This window comes from Coturnix japonica, chromosome 4, assembly GCF_054131305.1.
Source record: "Coturnix japonica strain WE chromosome 4, WE-NBRP24, whole genome shotgun sequence".
In the NCBI taxonomy this organism is placed as follows: domain Eukaryota; kingdom Metazoa; phylum Chordata; class Aves; order Galliformes; family Phasianidae; genus Coturnix; species Coturnix japonica.
Window position 1 is genome coordinate 49086224 of NC_140666.1, and position 26836 is coordinate 49113059.

Sequence of the window (26836 nt, forward strand, 5' to 3'; positions counted from 1 at the left end):
AGTTCCAGTAAATTTAAGCCCAAAGATAGGCAGTACTGGTTTTGTACTGCTCTTATCTGAATGATGACTGCAGTTACAGCTTGTGTAGTAACCGTGGCTGGAAAGCGAGGCAGTTGGATTGAGTAGGAGACCCACTGACTACTTGAGGTTGCTACTTTGTTTCTGATGATGAAATTAAAAGTTGGGTGACTGTTTCTGTAGGAAAGCACTTCCTTTATGAAAAGCATAACTTATATTTCAGTATGCTTCTCAGATCATAAACCTTGGGCAGCAGTTGCCCAAGCCTACTGCAGCATCTTGGCTGGGCACATTGGGAATGAAGTAGTCACCATCTTGAGGTGATGTGAGCAGTTGTGGCAAGTTTCTTTTTTGATGGCAACAGAGATGCTCTATAAAGGACGGTACTCACTAGCAATCAGGGCTGGAAATAACTCTGCTTTATTCCTTTGCTATCAGACTTCAAAGTACTGATGTATTCCTGAGTGTAAATAGAATCCTGCTAGAGGGTGTGTTGTGTGTGGGCAGGAAGGAGATGTATTCACTGTGTGCAGGATAAATGCTGTACCTTGAGGTGATTTACAGTGCTTGCCTCATTCTGTTTGCCTGCAGTTCTGCAGCGTTGTCCCTCTCACCACCCCTCTGCGGGGCCCCTTTCCTTTACTATAGGAATAGTGACATTCAGCAGGAAAGGGGAGAAGCAAACACTGAGAAGCCCAGCACTGTGCTGGCTCACTTGATTTGTTTTTGTAAGCCATCTCGGCTACCACCCAGTGAACCTGTGCAGCCTCGGTGGAATGATGCTGGCAGATGGCCTGGATAGCAAACCCCAAATGCAGCCCTGGATTTGCAGCAACAAAGAAATGTTCCACTGAGCTGTCCCCTTGCCAAAGGATATTTGCCTGGCACAGTGACAAGGAAGACCCCTTCCTCCCTGTTCGTATATGGCAAAGTTTCTTGCAGAGCTCCTAGGCTGCGCGTTGCCTGATAAGGGCAGCTCTTCTGTGCGTGAGGTAAGTGGCTGCAGTGATGTTGTCAGACCTGTGTTTACAGTGATCTGTTTCTTGAGATGTCTCTGGGGTGTTGCTTTCCTCTTGATCTTCAGGTTGGATGTTAATTATTGACAGTTGTTTATTGGAACATTTCTTCTCTGGAAGAGTAGTTATGCACTGGCACAGGCTGCACAGGGAAGTGGTGGAGTCACCATTCCTGGAGGTGTTCAAGAACTGTGGCGATGTGGCACTGAGAGACCTGGTCAGTAGGCATGGTGGGAATGGGTCTGTGGTTGGACTTCATGATCTTAGAGGTTCCAACCTTAATGATTCTATGATTCTCCACTGAGGTAAATACCAGGGGAGTGGCAGGCACTCCAGAAGCTACAATAGTTTGTTTTTCTTTTACTTTGCTTTTCACATCTTAATGGACAAGGAGATGGTCCTTAATTGCCTGCTTCTACTTTCAGTTCACCTGAAAAGTGCTTGGCTTAGGCAGAATTGATGGGCATTAATTCCTTCCCCCAGCACGTGCACATGAACTGATGTTTATTTCTCAACTACTAGCAGACAAACGGCTGCCTTGCTTTATACAGTGAAACATGGCATGTACCTTAAGTCCTGATAACAGTACAAATAAAGTTATCATATAAATACTCATTGTTTTAGTTTTTGTTTTATTATTATTTTAGAAGTTCACAAGCTGCATCATCCTCTATATTGATCACTGGCAATGTAGGCATTCTTCCTCAGTGTTCTCTGCTCTAACCTCTCCTTGTAAATAGCATGTTTGTTGCATGGCTTTGAAAATTAGTTCCAGGTGAACAAATTGCCTAGTATACTTTTTGTACTGTAGTTAGGTGATGGCTACAACCAACCATTACAGTGAATGTAAAGTGATGTAATTAAGCATTATATCTGCACACAATGTTTAGCAGAGGTTTGAACAGAGTATGTGATTTTGCCTTTATCTGACATCCCTCCTCCCTCCTTCCCCCCCCCCCAAAACTATAAGACAGAGGTGAGGAAGCCCTTCAGTGATATCTGTTACCTCTTAAAAGTAACATGCTTCTAAATCACAAGGAGTAAGGCAAATATCAGGATCCTTTCTTAGGCTTAAGCAAGTTCTCTGTTAGGGACTGTGTCCAGCTGTTATTGTACAAGCTGTAATTGAGAAATACCAAAAATAGGAAAATCTGCTCTTGAGCAAAACATTTTCCAATAGACCCCAACACAGCCATTAGCCTTTGACTTGACATCCCATCGAATTTTTAGAAACTAAAGAAGTTAATTTCCTTCCAGGAAAACTTGCATTGCATTTGAATCTGTGCTTTGTTGTTGTTTTTTGTTTGTTTGTTTTAAGGATTCATTTGGTCACTTAAAAGAATACTTCTTTAGACACTTTTTAGACACCAAGATGTCCAGATGGATGCAAGTTATGTAATTTTATTGTATTTTTAACTGGCAAAAGTGTATTCCCTGCAGTATGAATTGCTTACCCTTTACCTAATTGAACCTGTGACTTTACTTAGTGGAACTTGAACTCTAAGTAGTCAGTGTTGTTTAATACAGTATCAGTGTTATCTTGACTAGACTGAACTTAGAGTCTCACTAACAATTTGGGGGAATGCCCAGGGAATCAAAAGATAAAATGTGTTTAAGGGGAAGAACTGGGACTTGGAAAATAAGAGCTTCATTTTGGCCAAGAATCCTACGAAAATTCTATGGGTATCTTTTGTGTACACTAAGGAAGCTGCCATGTGCATAGTAAGAAACTGCTTTAAGATTTCCTCTTGCACATCTCTTTCTGAGCTGCCAGTTGGATTGAACTTTCCCTGAGTGTGCTAGAAAATGTGAAAATATTATTTCCAGAGGAAGGGTTGTGTGAGAGTTCCTGACAGGAACATAACTTCTTGTTAATGGTGTTGTAGGACTTTGGCATCTGGTGGTTCAGCCACTTCATGTTTCTTTAGTGGGGTTGGTGTCCTGTTTCATGGGTTCTCATTAAACATGAGGTTATGTTGGCTTGTGGAATATATCTGAATGTTTGAGGAACAGAGAGTATGGAGTCAGTTCTGCTTTAATTATACAGATGTTGATCTCATTGTGGTAATAAGAAAGACATTGAGACCCTGGAGTGTGCATAAAGAAGGACAAGAAAGCTGGTAAAGGGTCTGGAGCACAAGTCTTATGGGGAACAGTCAAGAGGACTGACATAGTTCAGTCTGCAGAAGAGTTGAACTTACGGCTCTCTACAGTTTCCTGAAAGGAGGTTTTGGTGAGATGGGAATCAGCCTCTTCTCCCAGTAACAGTGATAGAACAAAATATGATGTCTTTAAGTTGCACCACAGGAGGTTCGGATTGGATATTAGAAAAAATCTCAGAGTGGTGAGGCATTGGAACATGTTGCCTAGGGAGATGGTGGCATCAGCATCCCCGGAGGTGATCAAGAACTGTGGAGATGCAGCACTGAGGAGTGGATTGAAGTTAGACTTGATGATCTTGATGGTCTTTTCCTACCTTAATGATTCTATGATTCTATGAATTTGGTTCTTCAGGTTATCAGTTTCAGAGCAGTAACATAATAAGCCTGGGTGGGTTTCCTTTTTTTTTTTCCTTTTTTTTCCCAGATCAGTCTGACTGAAGCTGGGAGCAGCACTGAGAAGTATAGAGAGTCTGATAGGAGCTTCCCAGCACTGCTCTAAGGCAGAGAAAGCAATTTTATGTTATCTCTGTTCTATGAAACATTGATTGGATATGCTGACCTGGAGCACACTATGCAAAAGGAAGTATGACCCCACTCAGGATGAGCCTGCATTGGACAGAAGGTCTGTAATTGCAGCCTGAACCAGATGCCAGTGATCATAGCCAGTGGTTCAGCAAGAGAGCCAGCTAATGCAAGGTAATAAGATTAAGTGCAGATTTATGAGGCTTGTGTGGGAGCATACTCTGGACAAATATAAAGTGGGCAGCAATGAGGTAGGTAGCGGTGCTGCAAAAAAGGATGTGTAATGAGTAAGGAGGGAAAATATTTTCCTACTGAAAAAGGTGATCACTGAAAAAGTAAGACATGAATTCCTAATGTGCAACTTTTGAAGCCCTTTGCTGGCAGTCTTCATGGTAGTTGTAGATAACTAGAGGTAACATATTGTATCTCATATTTGAAAGAAGCACGTAAAAATTCTGATTTAAAAACATATCCCCTTTGGTCTCAAACTAAATATAAAAATTAAAATGATGAAGGTTTCTAAAGTAATGAAAATCCAAAGTCCTACCCAAACTATTTTGTTGATAAGGTCAGAATATACAGGTTAATTGCAGGTGTGTATGGTCAGAGAAGCTAACAAGTGATTAATGAGCTAGGCTGAAAAACCTCCTTAACTGAGAAGCTGGAAGGTGATTGAACTAGTTGGAGGAGCCTCAGATGGGTACATGATCCTGCTAGGTTTTGAGCAAGTCCATAGCATGTTTCTTCATGCATCTGTACTATTTGATAGGTGATTTCACTTAAAGCTTGTGGTTTTCTTTGCTGAATTACTCAAAATTTGTGCAACTTTCCTCATTGGAGAGGAATGGGTAAGTAAAAGCCTTTTTTTTTTTTTTTTTGGCAGAGCTGTGCTCAGTCCTTTTGTCTTTCAGATTGTATTGACAGTGGGGGTCGCCATGATACTGGTGCAAAACCTTGCACTTGGTTTTGTTGAACCTCATGATGTTCTCCTGGGCCCATTACTCGAGCCTGTCTAGGTCTTTCTGGATAGCAGGAACAGTCTATCCTTCATCAAGTCTTAAATGGAGGAAATTAAGTACTAATGAAGGAGTACTGGGTTGTGCAGTGTTATCTTTAGTTTTAATTACTGAAATTTCCTTTGAGGCTCCAGAATTTAGGATACAGAATACGCTATTCCTATCTTATTAAAAAGTAAACAACTAAATAAAATGGTTGCAGAGGTGGTTAACTTATTCTCTGCATTTCCTCACATAAATGTCACATGTTAATAGTATTCTGGCATAGATGAATGAAGGAATTTTTTTATCAATGAAGGTGTAGAGTAAGATCATGAACTGTGATGTATGAATCTATTAAAAATTTCTAGTTTTGGGGGGAGCAGAAAAATAGTTTTCTTTCTGCTCATTTTCTTCCTGTCATTGTCTCTTGTACCACTGGCTGCAGAATACATACATGGAGAGAGAAGGGTTTAAATTGCATTCTTCACATAGTGTCTTGCTACTGTGTATGGGAAATGGGTAATCACAGCCTGAACCTCTGATTAATCAGCTGAGGCAAGTGTTGAGTCTGCTGTTGGAGCACAGGTGAGAGTAATTTAGCTGTGCTCCCAGAAAGGGTGGAGCTTGACTCCACCTCCTCTAGACCTCATTTAAGGGCTGACCACCACTATGGCAGCATCTTTCAGAGATTGCTTTGCGGTGGAGATTGCCTCAGCATTTCCCAGTGAAGGCATCCATATTGGTGAGTTTTTCCCTACAAATAACCTTTTAAATATCTGTTACCATCTTTGTATTGTTCCACTTCATGCTACTATCTAATAAAATACTGACTCTTCCTTTATCAGGAGTAATGCCCTGCATAATGGCTTTCCTTAACGCTTGTTACTTCAGTTTCTGAGGGCTTTACCTAGAAATACAGATTTTAGTAATCTCAGGTTGAATCAGTATCATACAAGTACATAGTTTGAATATTAAATAAACCTTGCAGAGTTTAAAGATGATTATGAACAGATAATAAAGAAAATACATGTTACATATTAGAGAAATACATAATTCATACTGGAATGTCATGGGGAGAGATTGAACCTGTTGAAAATTATATTTATTTGTAGTTTGAGATCTACGAATGTCCTAAAAGTCTGACTAAGAATGGAGTGCAATACAAGAAACCTACCGGTATAATTTGTCCAAATATTTATCTTAATTTTGAAACCAATGAGTTGCATTTTTTTTCTGTGGTCGTGTACATGCAAATACAAAAGGAAATCCCAAACTAAATCACTGCTTGTCCCTAGGCCTTGTAGTTATGGCTGTAGTCCAGCAAAATGTTTTGCCAAGTGGGGAATATGGTTCTGTAGAAACATTTGGTCAAAAGACTGTACTGATTGAGTCACACCCAGAGTTTTCCCTTTTGTTCAGTCTTCCCTCACTGGTGACCCAGAAGTAGCTTAGAGAGCTACTTGGATGATGATGTGATTTTATCATCTTAATTACATGCAAATGTGATCAGAGAAGTTTACCCACAAGGGAATGTTGTTACAGGTGCTCATACATAACCAGTTTGCAATCACACAAAGGAAAGTTCCTCTTGAGACCTTGATGTAAATTGGATAGTTGAATGGTGCTTCAGTGTCAGGCATACTAAGATGTTAGGATTACTAGTTGGGCTTGCTTGCACCAAGTAACAAGCTTTTCTTATTATTCTTGGTTTAATTGTAATCTGAATGCAAATGAAATGTAATATGGATACTTCTTCAAATGGATTTTGGCTGAAAAATACTGAGACAGTGAGAAGGCATAGATGTTTCTGCTTTGAATTGAGAGGATTAAGAATACTAGCTACTACTGCTTAGTGGTGAATTCAAGAATAGACTTATCAGACACAGTAATACATAGCTGTCAGGTCATTTTAATTGCCAGGAATGAGAATCTTGAGTGTGCCTGAATAAGTAGTTTTAAAATGACTTTCATGATTGATAAGAAAGGTGATGCTGAAGACTGAAATTCAATAGCATGTTTCAGAGTAGTTCACTATTATCCGTTATCACCCAGAAATGTTTTCCCAGAGCTATTAGGAATAAAGCTTTCCATCTATCCAGTACTGGCTTTTCACCCTAGTCTGAAACCTGTATGTTTCCAATCTTAAGTAGCTGCGTCCTTGTGAATAAAGTAGTTTTTAGCTGGCTAGTTTCAGTGGTCTATTTAATCATACAGTTTACCTTCTGAATGGATATGCGTTCACTGTTAAAATAATCATGTGAATGTAAGCAATTTTGTTGAGTACTTAGCTAAGATCCTTCCTTTTCTCCTTGTTTTCTATTTTACTTCTCGGTAGAAGACGGACCTGTGGTTTCATTGCAAAGATAGCTGATTCTTAGGAGCTTTAGTAAACACAAGTCTTATGTTTGTAGTAGCTGTTATGACTAGTCACCTTACTAAGGAGGATTGTGAAGTGAGATCCAAGTGTAAACAGATTTTGTCAAATTTTGTTACTGTTGTTAAGTATGAAGAATATTGCTCTTGTTTGTGATTAGAAGAACTTCAGGTGGTTGGCATACTAATGCAAGTTTATCACAGACATGAGTTACTCTTTGGGTGATGTTGCATTTTAAATGTAGTTATGTTTCCATACTTTGTGATGTTTCATGTTTGAAAAAGAAGCTGTCAAATTATTAATATCAGACTGCTTCAGCAAGACTATGAAACACCTGTTCTTTCCCTCTTCCAGTCTACTACTCTGTAGTAAAAAATTTATCACAGTCCTTCAGTAACGAGGAGCTAGACAAGTAGCATTGATGCAGGAACTTCACTGAGGAACTAATTAAAGTTTCATCAACACCTATTAAAGAGAGTAATTCTAAGGCTCTGAAATATCAAAGGATGCAGAATGTTTTCTGGGAACTGTACTGACTCCGAGAACTAGTATACATTGCTTTTCATTGGGTAAAACTTCTGTGCTGCCATGAAACCCAAAGAAACTGAAGAAACCTCACTCTGAGGAACAATTTAGTCTTTGTTTATGTGCTCACAAAATCCACTAAGTACTTAGGTTGTCAAACGCTAAGGTTTTATTTTCTTCACAGAAGACTTCAGTTACAAGCTTTTGTGTGTGTTAGTTGATAGCACATAGAACATTTAGCCTGTAGAAAGCTTTACAGGCTAAATAGTCATCTTTCCTTACAGAAGAGCAAATAGAAGTGCACGCATGTAGCGTTTAAGTGGTTTTGAAGTTAACATGGTAAAATAGTCTGTGGAGATGATGTATGAAGAGTATGTTGGCAAAGGAGAGATGAATATGCTGTTGTATAGGAATTGAGTCATGGCCTAAATTACTGAGCACCTGGGGAAAGGACCAGGTCAGTCCTGGGAGCACAGGTGAAGGCAAACCAGCTGTGCTAGCAGAAGGGGTGGAGCCTGGCTGCACCTCTTTCAGACTTCATTTAAGGGCCGACCGCCACTGGGGAAGGATCCTTCCTTGGTGAAGCTTTCCCCTGCAAACTGAGAATATTCTGATACAGGTGAGCAATCTTCTTCCCTTCTTTTACAGCACCTTTCGATTCTGTGGTTCTTCTGCAGTCATGCCTTTGTTGCAACTCTTTTCCCATTGTACTGATGTGTTCAATTGCTGCAGCCATTAGTAAGTGTGGAGTACCTGGATACTTCCCTGCTTCCAGCTGAATGTTGTTTATAAAACTAGTTGTGTACACATAGACTTGGATCTACATGTAGCCTATATCTGCATTGCTCAGTGCTCTGTATACATAGAGATCTACGAGCTTGGATAAGGACTTTTCGGTGCATCTTGTTTGGATGGCCTTTTATTTCAGCTGTTATATTGCTGGCCAGAGTGCAGTGAGATGCCTGTAGAAGGTACATGTTATTAGCTGTCTTATTTGCTTGCACATCCTGCCTTTGGATGTAGTTAACTTGAGGCAAGGGAGGACTTCAGGCCTGTGCAGGAGCAAAGCATTAAGCCTCAGGATTTGGTTTCCGGGCATTTAAATGTTCAGTCTGAGAGGAGACATGGTGCAATTAAACATTTTACTTATTGTTATAACATAATTATCCTTTCTAGCTCCTGGATTTATTGTGTGCCTAAATTTGCTTGGGTAGCTCTTTCCTCTGATTAAATTCTCTGAATCTGAGGCTTTTAAAGAAGACAACTCATGGGCATTGTTTGGACAGGCTTCTCTTCTGTCTCATGTGAGGTTAGTTACAGAGCTCAAATAAGAACCCATAAAAGCAGCATTAAATTATCTCCCTGGTATGTTTCATCATTTTCTTCTAGCTCAATTCACTACTTTCGTTGTTTTTTATTCTAGACATCAGTTTCACACTGATGTTTGTGTTCCTGCTTTTTACTTGGAAGATGTTCCTGAGTGTTTAATGTATCTATTTCTGTGCTGTGTAAAAATCTGAACATACTGTGATTAGCTGTTTGGGCACAGTGGACTTCTAAAGATATGCAGTAAGTTTCCTTACAGCTGTTACTTCAGTCCAAAGAGGCTTTTCTAGAGGAGTGATGGTATGGATTGTTAACTCCTTTCCTTACTTCACTGACTCAGTGCATTATTTGAAAACACGCTGAGCAAAACTGAATGTCAGAGTATGCCCTTGTTATATCTTTAATGGTGGAAGTATTAAGGTGAGGGAGTAGATCACTTAGCCTTCCTGCTGGATCAAGCAGATGAAAGAAGAACCACCCTAAAAATCCTAACAGCCAAAGGTCCAAATACTTGCATTTGTTTGCATTTATGAGACTGGAATCCATCAGTTTTTTTGTCTCTCAGTACCCATGTAATCAATTAAACTTGATTGCAGTTCAAACTTTTGCAGTGTGAATGGTACTCAGCTTCATTCAAGCCTGTATTTATTGACTTTTTATTCAGTACTTTGCCAAAACTCTTACTTTGGACTGGTTTACTATGATAGTTTGTCATTTTAAGGCAAAAAATAGCTGTTAGCTAACAATGAATGGCCATGAATATGCAGTGGAGAAACAGCTTTAAATGTTAATAAATGAACTTATCCTGAAAGAAACTAACTCCTGAATCTATTAAGTCATATTAATGTATTTTTTCCTTCCTTAATAACTGAAAATTGCCAGAAGGGCGCATGAGGTGTCCTTTGGTAATTGTACATTTGTAGGTAATTGTGAAACTAAAAGCTTTGAGGGATCTAATGCAAAGCTGAGGTTAAAAGGCTGTCACTCCCTCTAATACTTTCACTTCAGGGTATTGAGGAATCATGTACAAGTGCAGAGATTGTCTTGGATCAGTGTGCCAGGGACAAGAGAACAGCTGGAGTCACCCACAGGCAGTGCTAGCAGTCTGTCAGGAGAGGGAGGGCATGGTGGAACTGGAATTATTACGAGGCCTACTATTTTCATTCTGATTAGTTTTTTTACTTATATTTCACAATGCTTTCCCTACCACCATTTGCTGGTTTTTTTTGGTTTTTTTTTCTTTAAAATTTCTGCGAATTCTGGGTTTTCTTCACCCACTAACTTTACTACCTTAGCTCAATTCCAAGCCCTGACGCTTGCTGGTTTTTACTATACTGTGCACTGTTTATAGGCAAAAATATGCAGTGAATTAGCAAGTGGAAGTATGGGATATTTGAAGGTGGGGAAACTGTAGAAGTGAATTGCATCCTCAGAATAACAGTCCCTATACTCTTGGTTTCAGGTAAAAAAAAAAAAAACAACCTATCATTTTAATGCTTTCAGGGTCAGGGTGCCTAGGGTTGGGTCACTGAACTTGAGTTAAGCTAAACATATTTTTTACCCTTTTGTTGTGAGAAGCTGTCAGGCATCCTATGAATTTCTGGTACATTCTAAACACAAGAATGTTTAGGGAAATAAAGGGAAAGAAGGTACCAGCTAGCTTGTACTTGTAAAAAACAATTTATCCTTCCAGCCTGTTGTCTCTACTGCTAGATGGAACTTCTAAATAAATCCATATGGGCACTGCTTGGCTGAAAGTGGGGATTTTTTTTTTTCCAAACAAAGGACATTGTATCCATATTGATGAGAAACGCCATCCAATTCATTTGTTTAAATATTGTACATACTATCAATTAAAAGGCGAGATCCCTTTCAAATGTGCGTGATTCAGACATGCCTTCTGAAATAATGCTTGTGTGGAGACTTGGAGTATTTAAATGGTTTCCCTTAAGTATGTTAATCTGGCTGTGTCTTCAATTAAGTGAACAACTTCCTGAAAAGGGTAGTGTTCTGATGAAAGCTGTAATTCTTCTAATGAGATGGATCTTAATTTGTGAGTTTTAATAAGGTATTCTGCTGTGAATAGACTTGCTGCTAGTTTTTGCTTTGTGTCTCTGGATGAATGCATCAAAGGCAATGTTTCATCACAAAGCCCTTTCCCAAGCCTTATCTTTGTGCACCTTTTGAAGAAATCTGGAGTATATTTGGTGTTCTTGGAGCTTAGACTCTTTGCATGATGCCTACTGGTAAATATTTTGCGGAGCAGTTGTCAACTGTTGTTCTGAAATATTCAGTCAATGGACTTCCGAGGCTGAAATGGAGAAGGCCATTTCCTCAGCCTGTAATACACATTTAATGCAGACTGTGTGCCTTAATTGTATACAAGCCCAGTTCTGGGCTTACTGGTCACAGGATTATCTGATAAAGAGACAGGATGAGGGCTAAAGAGACCCTACTGGAAAAAACTTGGAAGTGAGGTGAACTGAAATTTCATTATATTGACAATTAATACTGAGATGTGCATAGCTAAGATAACTCAGTATCCATTTTGCTTTTTGTCCCTTCCATATTTCAGTGTGTTTTTCAAGTAATAACTCTATCAAAGTGAAAATTTCTCTGAAGATGTTACTTCAGTACTTTCTGTCATTTTACTTGGGAGGGTGAAGTATTCATTAATGGGGGTATAGCCCCCCCCCCCCCAAAGTTTTCTTTGCCAGAAGCTGAAGTCTAAAAATAACACTGAATTCATGTGTTTCTCTTTTCAGTGGCTACAGGGTGGTACTTGTTGGCTTTTCCTCCTAATTTTATGCTGTTTTTCTTAATTGCTAACTCTGAAAATACAGAGTGGAACAAGAACTGATCTGTGAGTTTTACGAATGTCTCAGAGTAAGACACTGCTTTATAGCTGGGCAGCCCAACTACTGGTGATGAGCTCTGTGGCCATTGAAGAGAATTCCATTGCTTCACGTTCCCTGTTGTTAAGTGCCATGCTGGAACTTGTCAGCAATTTAAAACTTCATACTTGGTGCATAGCTGTTTTCATGCAATTACTATTCTGCACTTGAAATGTCTTAAACTTATTAGTAGTATTTGTTCTTGCTATGTAATTGTTATTTTGAAATCCTGTAGTCTGTTAGAGCTTTGGACTGACAGATATAGTGGGATCCAAGAACTGTAGGAACAGAGGAGCCAGACTGAAATCAAAGATAACTGCAACAATAGTGGAAAGATTAATGATTTTTTTCCTGTTAGTTATAGATAAGTTGGTGTGAATTACCCAGTGTCTATGTTGGCTAAGTTAAACAAGTTGAAACCTTGCTCACACAGGGAGGATTCAGCTTCAGTGGCAGATGATCATTCAAGTCAAGTGTTACTTCTAGCATGGGTGAAACTCTACTGTGAACAAGCAATAAGAATTCTCCTTTTTCATGCTGACCAGTGTTCAGGCACATGATGTTCTGCAAACGAGTAGTTGCCCCATGTCTAACATCTCCATGAAAAAGGTTGCTTGAAGAGTGCAAACGTTGGACACTTTTTAATAGTTCAAATCAGTTTCAGTGGCTAATCTTGCCTTGAACTCATAAGTTTATAGGTCGTGTCACTAGCAAAGATGCTTTTATTATGTGAGCTCTTAGATATGCCTTGCATTTGGTCTGGAGATAAAAATGATGTGTGACTTGAGTAGGGTTAATGATTATGGGAAAGCGCAATATATTTCTGTCAGCTCTGTTCATTATTAATATAACATTATATTTAAAAGATTTGAATGTTGCTTGAAAGTGTTGCTATGTACAAGCCCAAGCTGATAAGTGAAAGAGAGGGCAAGAAATTTTATGCGTTGTGCTAAGATAGCAGAGAGCTTCCTCTTCTTGTTGTGTTGTGCAGCAGTGCTTCATAATCTGAAAAGGAGATAAAATGAAGCCCTTAATCACTACATGTTAATTTTGTGTCAAAAGTACTGATGGCTTCCTGGAACTTAATGGCCCCTCTGCAAGCGAGTGAACTGATAATAGGACTTAGTTTGCAGCTGTCTCCAGCTTTTGACAATTCAATCACAAGTGTCAGAGGTGCTGTGCTCTAAAAGGCATCTCTGCCTAGAACACCTTACCTGTTACAGGCTGCCAGTTGTTGGTGTTTGTCATGTGTTTCTCTTACTCTTGCCTTTGACTAAGTGCCCCTTCTTACCTTTTTTTTCATGGGAATGTGACATTTTGGTGTCAGTGTGTAAAGCATCAGCAAAATCTGGGGGGCGTTTTCATAGAGTCAATATGAAATAAATCAGTAATTAAGCTTTGTCCACCTCTTTTCCAAGTGGCATTCTTTCACTACCAACTATTGATAGAATTGTGAAATAGTTTGATTTAGAAGGAGCCTTTTAAAGATCACCTCATTTGAACCCACCTACCATGGGCAGGGATGCCACTCACCAGCTCAGGTTGCTCAAAGACCTGTCTAACCTGGCCTTCAGGATTGGGACATCCACAGATTCTCTGGGCAGACTGTGTCAGGGTCTCACAATCCTATCATGACCTACCCATGTAAAAAGTGGCCCTCAACATTTGTTTAAGGGTATAGGTTATGCAATATAAACCTAGAAAAATACTTTTAGTCCATATCTAGCTGAGATAATGAAGAGCTTAAAAGCAGCATGCATATCGTGATTCCAAGGCAAAATGTTTTATTTTACAGCAGTTGCTTGTTTTAATGTTTAGAGATGTTCTGACAATTGAAAGGTTTTCCAACATAGATGACTGTATTAGCCTAGACTGATGAATCTTCTGTCTCTTTATTTTGCAGACAGTGCGTTTCAGGACATCGGCCCATGCAAATCCCTTACCTGCCCACAAACAGGTAAGCTGTCCTTCTTTGTGTTCATCTTTTTCAAATGTGTCAAGAAAATAGTGGCACCAATTTGCTGGTTGTTCTCTAGTAGTAAAAGAGGAAAACACGATCATGGTTGGTTAGTGATATGGAGTGGAATCCACCTGTGTAATATTTGGTTGTGGTTTGCGATAGGCACTGAGATAAAAGAAGCTTGAAATGTACTTGCAAGTAAAACCATTTATGCAGAGGCTTGCAAACAAGGTTTCCTTGCTCACAAGTTGTGCAGAAGCTTGCAAATTCATTTCCACTCAGCCTGTATGCTCATCAAATAAGGTTATTGTTACAAAGGTAGAGACAACTAGAGCTTATGAACTTCGGACTTAATGTGTGGGCCTAATATGTTAGATAGGTTATATGTTTTAAACATGCATAGAAGTTACTTGTAAGAGCAGAAGAGAGGGAAAGATCCCCAGCAGTGTTTTTGATGTGATGTGGGCATGATGCACGTCACAGGAATCTACGTATACATGTGTGTCTGTATGTAAGGATTGTCTACTCTGCCTTCTTCCTGCTTGAGTTAGTAATTTCAGCTTTAGGGACCTTTTTTGCAAGAAAGCAATCTAAATGTATTAAATCTATTTTCTTATAGAAACATCAGATAAGGTACCTGGTAGTTACCTACTAATAGGGATAATTATGTTCTGCTTTCTTATCTTGCTCAGCCTTTCAGTAAATTAGCAGTTTTCCAATTACGTGAACTTAAGTTTTATTACATTTCTTAATGGTAAGGAACTTTTGAATCACAATGACCGTGCACAGTAATAATGGCCAGAAGGAAAAGTAACTGAAGAGACTGTAAAGACAGCTCATGATCTTCCCCACCTTACATATATTTATTTAGAACAATGGTATATGTTACCTTTACTGTTTGAAGTGAAGTAAAACCAAGTAATTCACTGGAGATAACCCTTTGGTTATGTCATGTAGCTTGGGTAAAAAGCAGCCAATGTTCCTAGTATTTGAAGCAGTGAAAGGTGGTAGACATGCACGTGGAAATAATTTCTTTTGCAGGTTTGTTTTCAAATATGGGAAGAAAAAAAAGAAGAGAATTACATACTTTCACTCAGCAGACTTGTGAGAACTAGACTTGTGAGGGTAAATCTGGGTATTGTGAAGGTCACAGCACAGTACTATTGACAGCTGAAAGTGGGAAATGGGGCTTTAATGTAATTTATCTTATTTTTCAGTACGTTTAATCTATCTTGAACAAACTTGTCTGAACAATTTAAGAGTGAGAAGCTAGTCTGCTCAAAAAGGCTAAAAAGCATCGAGTCAATGTTTATTTCAGATGCATCATCATGATTTTCAATTTTCCAGTTAAGATTGGGTGTAGATACTCAAAAAGTAATTTCAGAATTAAGTGGTTTTTCAGTGCTCATACGCCTCTAATGAGCAGTATCTCAGGGCTCAAGTCACTGATGGTCTGATTACGAAAACAAAAAACAAAGAATTCATTCAAGCCTTCATCTACTAAATTTAGAGGGTTGTATTACTTACAACCTTTGTAATAAATTATTTCCAAGTTAGGTAAGGCCAGAACTGAGCGTGTTTAACACTTTCTGAATTGAGGTAAAATTAAGTCCTTGTCAGCTGAATGCCTGAACTGTTCATGTTGCATACAATCCCTGCTTGTATACTTGAGTTAAAGTTGACAAAATAGATTTCTGAATTGGTGATAGCTTGCTAGATGCTCTTTTGAAATTGTTAAAGCAATATTATTAGTTTACTGATGTAAAACCAACTGGTTTGTTCTACCACTGTGATACATGTTCAACATGTAAGATGCTCATATCCTATTATCCATTTATTGTTGAACTGAGGTAGAGGTGTCCAGCTCAGGAAGGGCATTTATGAAGGTTAGTATCTTAGCTGTGGCTTAGGATGTAAAAAGTCTTGTACTGTTTTGGTGCATACATTGGAAAGTTACTTTGGGAAGTTTCCAAACAGTAATTTTCTGCTGCTGCTGACTATCTTAATTTCAGATCACCTTTGTAATACGTTATTTGAATGTGAATGGAAGCTGTTATGAAACCATGAGTCATGGGACCCAAAGGCAGTAGAAACACAGGCCTGAACTGGACATTTTGTATCCAGAAAGCTTAAGTGCAATTAGGGGATGACTAAAAAGCTGGAGTATCTCACTAGCAAATCAGTAAGCCCAAAAGCTTTGTCAGGTACTACTACCTGCGTTAGAAAAGCCTCAAGCTTGGGGTCTCGCTTTAATGGGGCAAAATGTAGTTGTGTAAATGCAGCTTATTCTCTTTAGAACGTGAATTCAAAGGCTGTGAATGAATGCTGGAGGCAGTGTGTCCTCTTGTTGCACTTAAATTTTTTTCACAGCTGTTTTCAGCCCTTTGCTTCCAACCAGAGTTCTCTCTCAGGAAAATGCTCAGAAGCAAAAAAGAGAAAGGGATGTGCTGGTATAAAGCCTTCTATTTTATGGAGAGGCATACAAATTTGGTTAATTTTGCTAGGTAAAACTTAGCAGTGCATTCTGAGTATGCTATGTAAAATTCCTCTCATCTTTTACCCTTCCAATACGTTCTTATTTTATGTATAGACACTGGTGGAGTGGGAAGTGTAAATTGGCAGGCATATTCGGTCTGAATAGAAGCTGGTTTTCAAGCCCAAGTTTGGTAGAGGTGGTTATGAAAGGCAAGTTAATGTCAGAATAAAGAAGGTAGGGAAAGTGGATGTGGGAAAGGTATGAATTTGTATTAGCATTTTTAGGACCAAAAATTAAGTAGAAGTTCTAATATGGTCATGTCATGTGCATATTTTTGCTATAGCATATTTCCAGTGGAAGCAGCAAAGGTCAAGAATACATTCACTTTGCTCCTTATTTGAAAGAAGTGATCTTTTTTTTTTTTTTTTGACAGTGTATAGAGACACAGCACCAACACATGCAGGTTGGCTTGGGATGATAGCCAGAAAGCATTGATTGAGTACCACTAAGGAACTTAAGTGGTTTATCTCCCCTGATGTGCACTTGTGTTGCTTACACCCATATTTAATGTCATGATTGCTTCTGTGTTTGTGAACCTTGCATTGCAGAGGTTCATCTTAGTGCTCTGCAGTTCAGTAAACAAAAACCCCAGAGGTCTGTCTGCAATGAACTGTATTATAGTGAATATCATTATTTCCTGGGGGTACCAAGGAGAAGGGACGTACTATCAATTCTTATTTCCATGAATCTAGTTTTCACTTTTGCTTTGACCTGTTATCTTCAATTTTAATAACACCAGTGAGGCTAATTTCTACTACTGTTGATGACCAGTGAAATTCATGTTATAACATGATTACAGATGATCTTCATTTTCCTTTGATATCAGTGTAGCCAGGAGGTATCGTCCGTATCCTTACATGTAGTCTTGAAGCTGCTACAGTTTCCTAATGTGTAACGTATTTTCAGACTTTGTACAGTTTTTTGTGATAACAATATAAAATAGTTTAATGAAAAGGACCATCTTTGACTTGAGTAAAAATGCAAAAATTCCCAGCCTTAGATTAAAAAAGAAAAAATAGTACAATTAAACGTTACTAGAGATTATCTACCTTGTGTGGTAAAAATCTTGTTTTTTAATGACAGCCATATTGTAGGGTAAAGCCATTCATAATTCTGAGTTGTTTTGGACTTCTTATCGTCTCCAGAATACATATTTGATTTCATTATGACTAAGAAAATTGGAAAATGTCCCTCATTTAAGAAAATGTTCAGACTTTGAGCAAAATCATGCATCTAAACATTTCCTACAGCAGGAGTGCTGCACAACATTCAGCCCTTAGCTTGTTCTTTTTAGAAGGTTCTGGTACATGCTGCAGAGGCTTATTTTCTGCCATGAGGCTGTAATTATCATTTAATTCAGTCTTGCATGTTTTGAAAACATGCAGAGGGAAACCTTTTGTTTCCTATTCTTGTGACTTGAGTTCTTTAATAATCACCCTTTGTCAACACTGTTTTCATGAGAGAGCTTAAAATTCCTTTGGGATTGAAATTCTTCTTTTGAACTTAACCCTCTGTGCTCTGCATTTGGGCCTTCCTGTAGCGTATTCCAAATGGAAACTTGAGTCCAGTGTGCCAGACATGTACTGCTGTGCAAAAGGCAGGGCTTGGTTCTTAGCTGCCTTTTGGTCGAGATACGGATGAGAGCTGAGTATTCTTGCAGTGGGCCAGAAGAGAGGAGGGACCCACCAGCACAGGTAGGACTTGATCCTACTTGAGCACACTGGACATTGTGTTAAGAATTAATTAATTAATTAAGATGAATGCTCTCAAAACAAATACAGCTTAGAGAGATGCACGCAGTGTTGGCCAAGCTGGTTCCACAGTTCCATGGGGTGTAAATGCTTGCAGCTCTGCTTCTTCCCTGTGGCTAGTTTGATGGTTGTCATGTGTATGAGTGCTGGAAAGACTTGTAGAAGATCTGGGTGAAGCCTTCAGTTGGAACTTCCCCAGAACAGTAGTTAGTGAAGCTTTTGCTGGTTAGAGGAGTTGTGTTGTAATTCCCTGGTTTTTCTGTTCATATTTTATTATGTGCTGGCTAGTAGCCCAAGGTCTTAGTACTCATGGTAAACCATTTATATTTAGCTAAATATGTCAGACAATAAATTGTCTAAACTTCCCTTTGTCATCCTTAGTCTCTTACCAAAGTGTACTGATACCCTTTGTAGGGAAGCTGTTAGGTCATGGCTTGAACTGGTGATGGAGCACCTCATGAAGGGGTGTGGCTGGCCTAGGAAGTATGGGCAAATTGCACCTGTGCCCCCTGTATGACCAGATAGGATTGGACCCAGAGTGGATCCACCCTGGGCTCATATAAGGGTCAGCCACTGAAGGGAGGATTAATTAAGCTAATATTCACAAGGGCTCTGTATAACTCAATGGGTCTAATGAACAAATGATCAAAGTTAATGACTTCTCAGATGAGGATCTATGTGATGGCCACTAAGGTCATCTAGTCCAACTGTCGACCCAATCATACCTGCTAACTGTGTCACTCAGTGCCCCAGAAGAGTCTGATTCCTTGTTTCTAGAAGTAATCTCAATTGGCAGTATTGGTAATACATGCATTACTGTAATGAAATTGAAATTAACTTTATTTTTTTATTTGTTTGTTTTTGTGGGTGAGGATGGGAAGGTTGTTCAGACTGATTAAAAAAATTCAAGTGTTTTTAGTTTAAGTATAATGTCTGTCCACTGCCTGCTGACCATGCTCAGGACTTGAAGCAGCAAGCTGCATACATACAGTCCAGCAGCAGCTGACCTGTGTTGAAGTGGTAAGCTTGATTCAGATGTGTAACACCAAAGCAGCTGAGGGGAGTGCTAACCAAATGAGCTGCTGAAATCAACACTTGAGGAACGGTTTTTGTTGAGGGAGGGGTTAAAGGTGGATGGAGCATGGAAAAATTATGCTATCTTGTCTATTGGGTTGTTAACTTCAACAAATGATATAGTTATTCTGATATAGCATAGTGTCCAAGAAATGTTCCACAAATTGTTGTGTGGTTAAATTGTGTCAAAGCTTTAAATCACGTATAAGGCAATGTGAAAGCTAGAATAAATGCTAGAGGCAGCAAGCAGCCATTCTGTCTTTCAAACAGGGAATAGCTTAGGCCATAATTCACTCTAAGTGAAGAAATGTTGTTTTCTGTTTCTTTTTTTTTTTTTATGAAAGAAACTGTATTTTAGCCCAAAGAGTCATGTTGCATATGCAGCTTGAAAAAATGGTTTTGGGCATAGACTCACTGTTTGGTACCCAGTTAAGGTGTAGAGATTAAAGAATCAGTGTTTAAATGTGAAATAGCTAAATTAGAGTCAGTCAGTTGCTTAAATTCCAGATTATTTCTGAATTTAGTGCTATACAGTCTACTGCAGAGATGAGTGTCTGCTTCCATTTAAGTACTTCTATGTTATCCTTCCAATTGAGTTCCCTTTCAATCCTCCGGCACTCATCATGAATGGGCCTAGGGCAGTTTTTTTTATGGGTTTTTTTCTGTTTTTGTTTTTCCCCCATGGTGCTTGGATGACATTTTCCTAGCTCTGCTTTATTTTCCTTTTGCATGGTGCTAGTTAAACTCTAGGACAAACTGTCTTAGTAATTGTCTTTTGCCTTGGAATGGCATAAAAAGATGCTATTCACCATGTCACTGATAATTATAGTTTAGAATGAGGCTATCTGCTTCTCATCTGTTTGTTTTGTTTGATTGTCAGCGATGCTTCACTTGTGTGTAACTTCTGGATGTTCACATCACAACTATCAGTTACAAGAAATAGGCTTTTGTATATTCTGCTGATGGAAGTTTGTTATCTACTGATTGAGTGATGGAATATCCTATGTATTTTTAAGAAACCACAGACTTTTACTGACCATATGAGCTAAGAAATATGTATTTTAACTTGCTTGCAGTTTGGAGTTCTCTATTAAGATTTTGGTCATTACTTGTTGCAGTGGTACCTAATAATCAGGGCTAAATGTATTTTCTTCCTCTGCATTCCAGATATCCTGGTTGTCTTTCCACTTGCAACATTAAAATACCACCATTATTCATTCTTCTTACTGCAGCGTGAATTTTCCCTGTTCATCCGCTGTCTGCCATCTTCAGCTGTCAAATTCCACTAAGCTTGAGCCAGGCTCTTGGCTGCTTGTTCTTTATCTTGTGTTCCAAGAGATGTGGAAGCGCGGTGTGGCACTGAGGGATGTGGTTAGTGGGTGTGGTGGGAATGGGTTGATGGCTGAACTTCATGATGTTAGTGGTCTTTTCCAACCTTGATGATTCTATGAGAAATACATATAGCAACAGAAATGAATGATCTGGCACACACCACTTTTCTGACTACTTTGTACTGGCAATTTTATCCAGAATTTCAGGGTAGTTGTCAATTTAGACAAGGCGGGTGTGTGCTTGCTGGTGTGACCTGTCTGCCTTGAGCCCACGTTGAGAGGCAGCCACCAGAAGGAGTAAGTGCCACTTGCTTTTGTTGCCAGTGTGGGACTTGACAGCAGTTAGTATGTAATTAATGCTAGCGTCTTTGTGAATACTTATTTACTGGGAGCTGGACTAAGATCACTCAGCTCATTCTATGCAATGTGTCAGAGACAGAGCAGATGGTAATGTTTTGTGCCCTTCTAATCTGCTGTGAATTGGGACCAATGACCTAAAAAGGATGGGCTCTGTAATGTTTTGCCTGTTTTCTGTGGTCTTACAATCTATCCATGGTTGTGCTTCTTGCAGGAAAAGCTTCATTGTAAATGTTAATTGGAAAAGATTACACTGATCTTACAATGGATAGTATCTGATACAGAGTTTCTCCTGAAAGCGAGAAGGTTTTAGTCTGCTGTGCATATAGCTGGCTTCAGAGGCATCCCATCTGTGTGTCTGCATAACTCTAGCCATCCTGACTACAGCTTAGTTCACTACATGGGCGTGTTGTTTCAAAAGAACCTCCTTAGTATACTAAACATGCTGGAGGCCTCTCCAGACTAAAATTGTCATGGTAGACTTGCTTTATTAATCTTTTCTTCTGCAATTTTCCTTTGCAACTTAAGATAAACCTGGCAGGCTTTGAAGAAAATGAACAGTGTGGGACTCTCTGCTCCACAACCTGCTGCTGCTGGTATGAAACTGGATGTAGCTGTCACTGATGCTGCTGCAAGGCTGCGTTAATATTTCATTGGTACTGCCAGCCCTTGGCTACCCATCAGCTGTCTCCTTGAATATACTGGGAGAGGGAAGGGGGAGTGGAGTGAATACAAATAATGCACCTGCTATTGTGGTGACAACATAGACTATTCTTGTTATTAATCAGAAATTAAAATAGGCCTTCTTTTGTGAAATTATAGACTCATTAAAGTTGGAAAAGATCTCTACCATCATCAAGTCCAGCCACTGACCCATTGCAACCATGACCACTAAGCCATGTCCCTGATCCAGCAAGGGTTTATTTTGTTATCTGCAGTGATTTGTAATACAAATTTTTATGGCCAAGTGTTTAAACATCAATTCTGAAGTTGATGTAAGTACGTTATATTACCACAACTGTACAAATTGCCGTGATTTAGCTTTTCTTTTATCTCCTAGCTGACTGAGATCAGTGTCAATGTGTTGCAGCAAAAACAGCATTGCTGAGGGACCCTCTCCTCAATCACACAGTTAAATCTCTTTGCTACAATTGTGCAGATGGTTCTGTGAGTTGAGGTGTTTCCCTTCCAATGGTGTCACCCTGTGCTGGATGTTACAGGCCTACTTGTGCCAAAGAGCAGATGGGAAGCCAGGCCCAGGAATGGGCTCAGTAACAAAGTCAAGGTGGTGTATCTGAGGACACAGATGAAATAATTAGGCTTGTAGATTGTAGGTCTATATTAGAAGGTCCCTGCCTTCTTCCAACGAATCATTTGAATAACTGGGTGGTAGAGTCAAAGGGTGTCAGAGGCACAGGACCTTGGATGGTTGAAAGGGGAGGGAGAAGATCCCAAGTTCTCATTGTTTTATCAGTGAGATGCTCAAGCTGTAAGAAAACCATGATTTGCCTCATCATTTGACCTTGTGAACTCAAAGAAAATGACACGACTCATGCTGAGTATTTAGCACTATGATGACTGTACAAACCATCCATACTTGAAAGATTAACGACAGCATTGCTAAGCCTGTTTCTGGTAGGAGTATCCAGATGGTGCTGTTGTACAAAATGTTGTTGGCAGTTTTCTCAGTGTAGGACTGCTGCTCTGTATAAAGAGCAGCTTGTACTGTTGACTCTTTTGTTATATAGCACTGCTGGTGCAAATGCCGAGGAGCAGAAATTTCGGACTCTCTGCAGTGAAGTCAGTCCCAAGACAAGGAACATACGGATATGGGGAAAAACATGCTGTTGGCCATTGCTTGTCTTTTGTGACTTGGAACTTGAGAACTGGGAGAGTGTGTTCAGATCATAATCTTGTTGTTTTAGTTGGGAATATTATGAGAGTAGAGAAATAAGAATTATTTCCACGCAAATATTTATTCCTTTTCATTCTGTATACAAGAGGCAGGTGAGTGTCCTGATGTGGCTGTAGATTTGAGGCAGTGGTGCTGGTGCTATCTAATGGCAAGAGAATGAGACTTGTTTCCAGCTTTGATTTCCCCTTAATCTAATAGAGCTGCTGTTTTTAGTCTGTAAAACAACATTAATGTTTCCTAACAGTTTTTAGAAGTCCAAATTAATTGCAGAAGAAAATTGAGGTAGCACAGTGTCATTTCTGTATCAGAGCTGCTGCTCAGGTTTGTGCATTTGGAGGGTGTTTGCTAGTGGACTGTTGAAGGTAATGACAGCTCCATAATGGTGGGTCTAAATTAATTTTTAACGTTCTTAAAACTTCATCGGTTCTAAGTTCAGTTCTAAGCTTTTCTTAACCGGTGTTTTTGGCTCCAGTGATCACTGAGGGTAATGGCTTTGATTAAATGCATTTGGCATTTAAAATGACCATGTTTGGTGACCTTGAGTGGGGCTGTTAGCAAACTGATGAGATGACACTTGTCATTTCTGCTAAATTATTTAAAGCAAGTGAGCACAGTTTAGAGCATGTTTAGACATCTTCCCTTCCTAAAGGTAAGTACGGGTAACGTCATCTTTTATGGAAAGGACCACTGAAGTGCTTGTGCCTTTCATTAAAGGGTTTGTAACTTAATTCTCTGAGGAGAATGAAATCCTAACAGGACAAGAAATACAAATCTAAAGCTTCTTTGGAGAACCCTTTTGTCTTGGCAAGTCTACTTGACTGTGAAATTAGATGTTAATGATGCTGATGCTTGGAGTGTAGAATTGCAATTAACCGGTGTATTTATATATTAGCAAGTGAAAAGCTACCTTCTCTACCCATAACAACTGCGAATTTCCCACTTAACCACACACTTGCGAGTACTTTGTTGGGAGAAAAACCATTGTAGAGCATTAGGAGAGCTTTCTTCTTGGTCTGAGTGTCAACTGGGTGCTTTAGGAGAAGAACTCTTGCATTCTGCTTAGGAAGCCGGCCTAGGAGTGGAGTTCCTGGGTCACTTTTTAGAATTTGTGAGTGCTCCACTTGAAAGTTTTCATCTTTTTATTCTTTTTTATTTGATCTTGTCTGTGTCTTACCTCTTAAAGAAATGCTATTTGATTTAAACACCAACAAAAGCTTCCAAGTTGGGATTCAACATTATTCCTTGACTGTTAGAGAATTTTCTTCGTTTTTCATCTTCCTATCTCATACTAGCAGAACCCACAAGGTGGCAATGTCCCACAGTGGGATTACTTCCAGGACGAGGACTGCAAGCTATTTCTGCATGAACCTGGCAGAAATACAGATAACTTGAATTTTGTTTGCAGGAGGGATCTGATAGCAGGCTATGGTGAAGAAAGCACAGTAAGACGATGAGTTTTTCCTCAAAATGGGGAGAGCCTTTGAGACTTTCCTCACAAGACAATTTGGAACAGAGGGATGAAGGTGTTCTGTGCAATCTCTGCAGTATCCTACATCTTGGCTTAGTATTTGTGCTCATATGGTGTCTCCTTTTCTTCCATCTTGTGTTCAATTAGAAAAAAAGTTCTTGAAATTGATTTATCACAGTGGATTTCTGCTTTTACTGTTCTTTCAGTTTCACATGTGAAGAGCCTGTTTTGCTAGTTTGCTGTTTGTGTTTGATGTAAGCGTATGGGATTTTCTTCTTTTGGGTAATTGTTGTATCCCTTATTATGGCAGCGTTTTCTTTATGAAGAAAGTGCTGTTAGATCAGCCACATTTCTGGAAGAGGAAATGGATTGGTTTGCCTTAAATAAAATCTCACTGTGTGGCTGCTAAATGGCAAATGAGTTGTGATACGTTTTCATTCCTTTAATGAAAATGTGCCATTAGGATATCTTAACCAATATTTTGGCTGACACAGAGGTTTTACTGGCTACTTTACTTTTTAAGTCGTCTTAAGATCTACAAGAAATAGTAAAACATATCTGAAGTACTTCTGAGCAAAGAAAACAACCCATCTGCAGTCAGCCTGGGCTTAGCTCGAAACTGCTTCAGCTGTTTCAGCTGGTTTCAGCTCATAACTTGGTTGGTGGCCAGCTTATTTGGGCAGCAGTACCACAAGGGCAATAGAATAGAAGTGCCTGCCAAGTTTTCCTTGGGAATATGGCAGTTTTGAATATCTGTTTATATTTTATTTACTGGAAACAGAGCTGACGTTTGGCATAATGACAGCCCAGGGCTTGTTTAAATAATGCCCCTTTCCAAGATTTTTGCTTCCTTAACACTTCCCCACCAGCTGTGCCAGTTTTGTTTTGGTTTGTTGTTTTTTTTTGGGGGGGGGGGGAGGGGAAGGGAAAGGACTTTGTTGATTTAAAAAAAAAAAAAAATTGGAGTTGGTAGTCCTTAATTTCCAGTGTTTTTAAATCAATAATAACACTTGGCTTTCCCATACTTTTGTTACAAATCTGGGATACATATCTGGTCCCTCTTTTTCCTGAACTTTGTGTTTGTTCTCCTCACCTGCTGCCCTAGCTCAGTGGGTATAGCTGGCTTCAACTAATATAGATGTGTACTGGTGTTTCATTGTGAACACTAGTCTTTGTGTGCTTGAACAATATTATTTTCCCCTTCAGCTTCCCATGAAAGTTGCTCCTCTGCTATTGCAGTTCACTTCCAAAAGCAGATAGACATGCAAAGTATAGGATATGCTTTGCAAGGGAAGAAATTCCAGGTTGGATGCTACTGAAGTGTTAAATTTATGTTCTCTTTCAAAGTAGGCCAAGCATCATGATATATGTGAATATGGTCTCCCCAGTACATTAAATAATGGACCCTTTTTCTGGAGGATTGGTTATTACTCTTTTACTATTAACATATATTGATCTGAGTGTGTGTTTGCAAAGGGAATGTGACAGTATCACTAATGCTCTTAAATTCTATTGTGTATATTGTCAAAGAATTCTACAATCTGACTTACTATTTCTAGTAAATGTGGCTGATTGTGTAAAGCAATGCTCTACCCACCTTTCTGCTCTTGCCAGGGGCGTTGTTCCTGTAGCAGCATCAGCAGCACAGTGTTATATGTGGCCAGTTTTTGCTACAAGGAACAGTTTACTGTATGCAGTTTCTCCTTTCCCTCCCCTGCCCTCCATACACACCATGGTCCGTGCTGAGAGGATGACCTTCCATTATGGAGTGTCGCTTTCATCTGAGCATTGCATCTGTTTTCTCCTTGGGTTGCACAGGTGGCAATAACATCAGACAAATCTTAAGCACCCCAGGTAAGACCTTCAGAGTACTTGATTTAGAGACTGAAGTGCAACAAGCTCCCCTTTTGTCATGCTGTAGGCCTGAGGTTCTTGGCTGATAGATTAGGCCTAAAGGCTTACAGTGAATTGGATTACAATAGGCTGGTGGCCAGCCACTAGCAGGGTTTTCTAATGTATATTTTATAATGAGTAAGGATGCAACAGTGTGTTATTTGAATGGCTGGTTCTTCATCCCTTTTCTGTTGTTGCAGTAAGTTAGTGAATCTATGGTGAGGTGTTATGTCCCGAAGTACTAACTTTCTTGTGAAAAGCTTCAGCCTTTCAATGTAGAAGTGGCTTCTTATGTTCCAAAGATGAGAAACTGTCAGTTGTGGTTAATCATTAAATGGCACACTCTGTAGAAGATTACTTGTGTACTGTATAAATAGCCGTATGTGTGGGTGTGCAGGCATTGTGACTTGTCAGTCTCATAGCTTTTGGTGCCACCAATGTGAAATCAAAGGCTCTTCTCTGATGTCAACTGGATAAGATACTGCAGTGAGTTCTAGCACTTTGCTGTGTATTTAGAGGCAGTGGGGAAAAGGTCACAAACCAGTGGGATGACTCAAGTGAAGAGAGCTAGTTATCTTGCTGAAGTCACCTGGCAGCCTTTTGTGCAAATGCACTGTTCCAATTTAATTAGTAATAGGTAGGCTTGTCCATTGGATCATCAGCCTTTTCCAACAGGCGTTAGTTGTTAAAGGATCTTAATAAGCAGGTAATTAATA

At 39.4% G+C, this 26836-nt stretch overlaps 1 protein-coding gene across 2 annotated transcripts in view; it reads left to right on the forward strand.

Moving 5' to 3' along the window:
* Positions 1-583: 583 nt before the first annotated feature.
* Positions 584-26836, forward strand: part of RASGEF1B (RasGEF domain family member 1B) — a 96968-nt gene continuing 70715 nt past the window's right edge. For both annotated transcript variants that reach the window (XM_015861798.3, XM_085546696.1), the window contains exons 1-2: positions 584-1010; positions 13739-13792. In XM_015861798.3, the coding sequence (XP_015717284.2) occupies positions 942-1010; positions 13739-13792 (123 nt within the window). In that variant the 5' untranslated portion in view covers positions 584-941. The remainder of the gene's footprint in view (positions 1011-13738; positions 13793-26836) is intronic.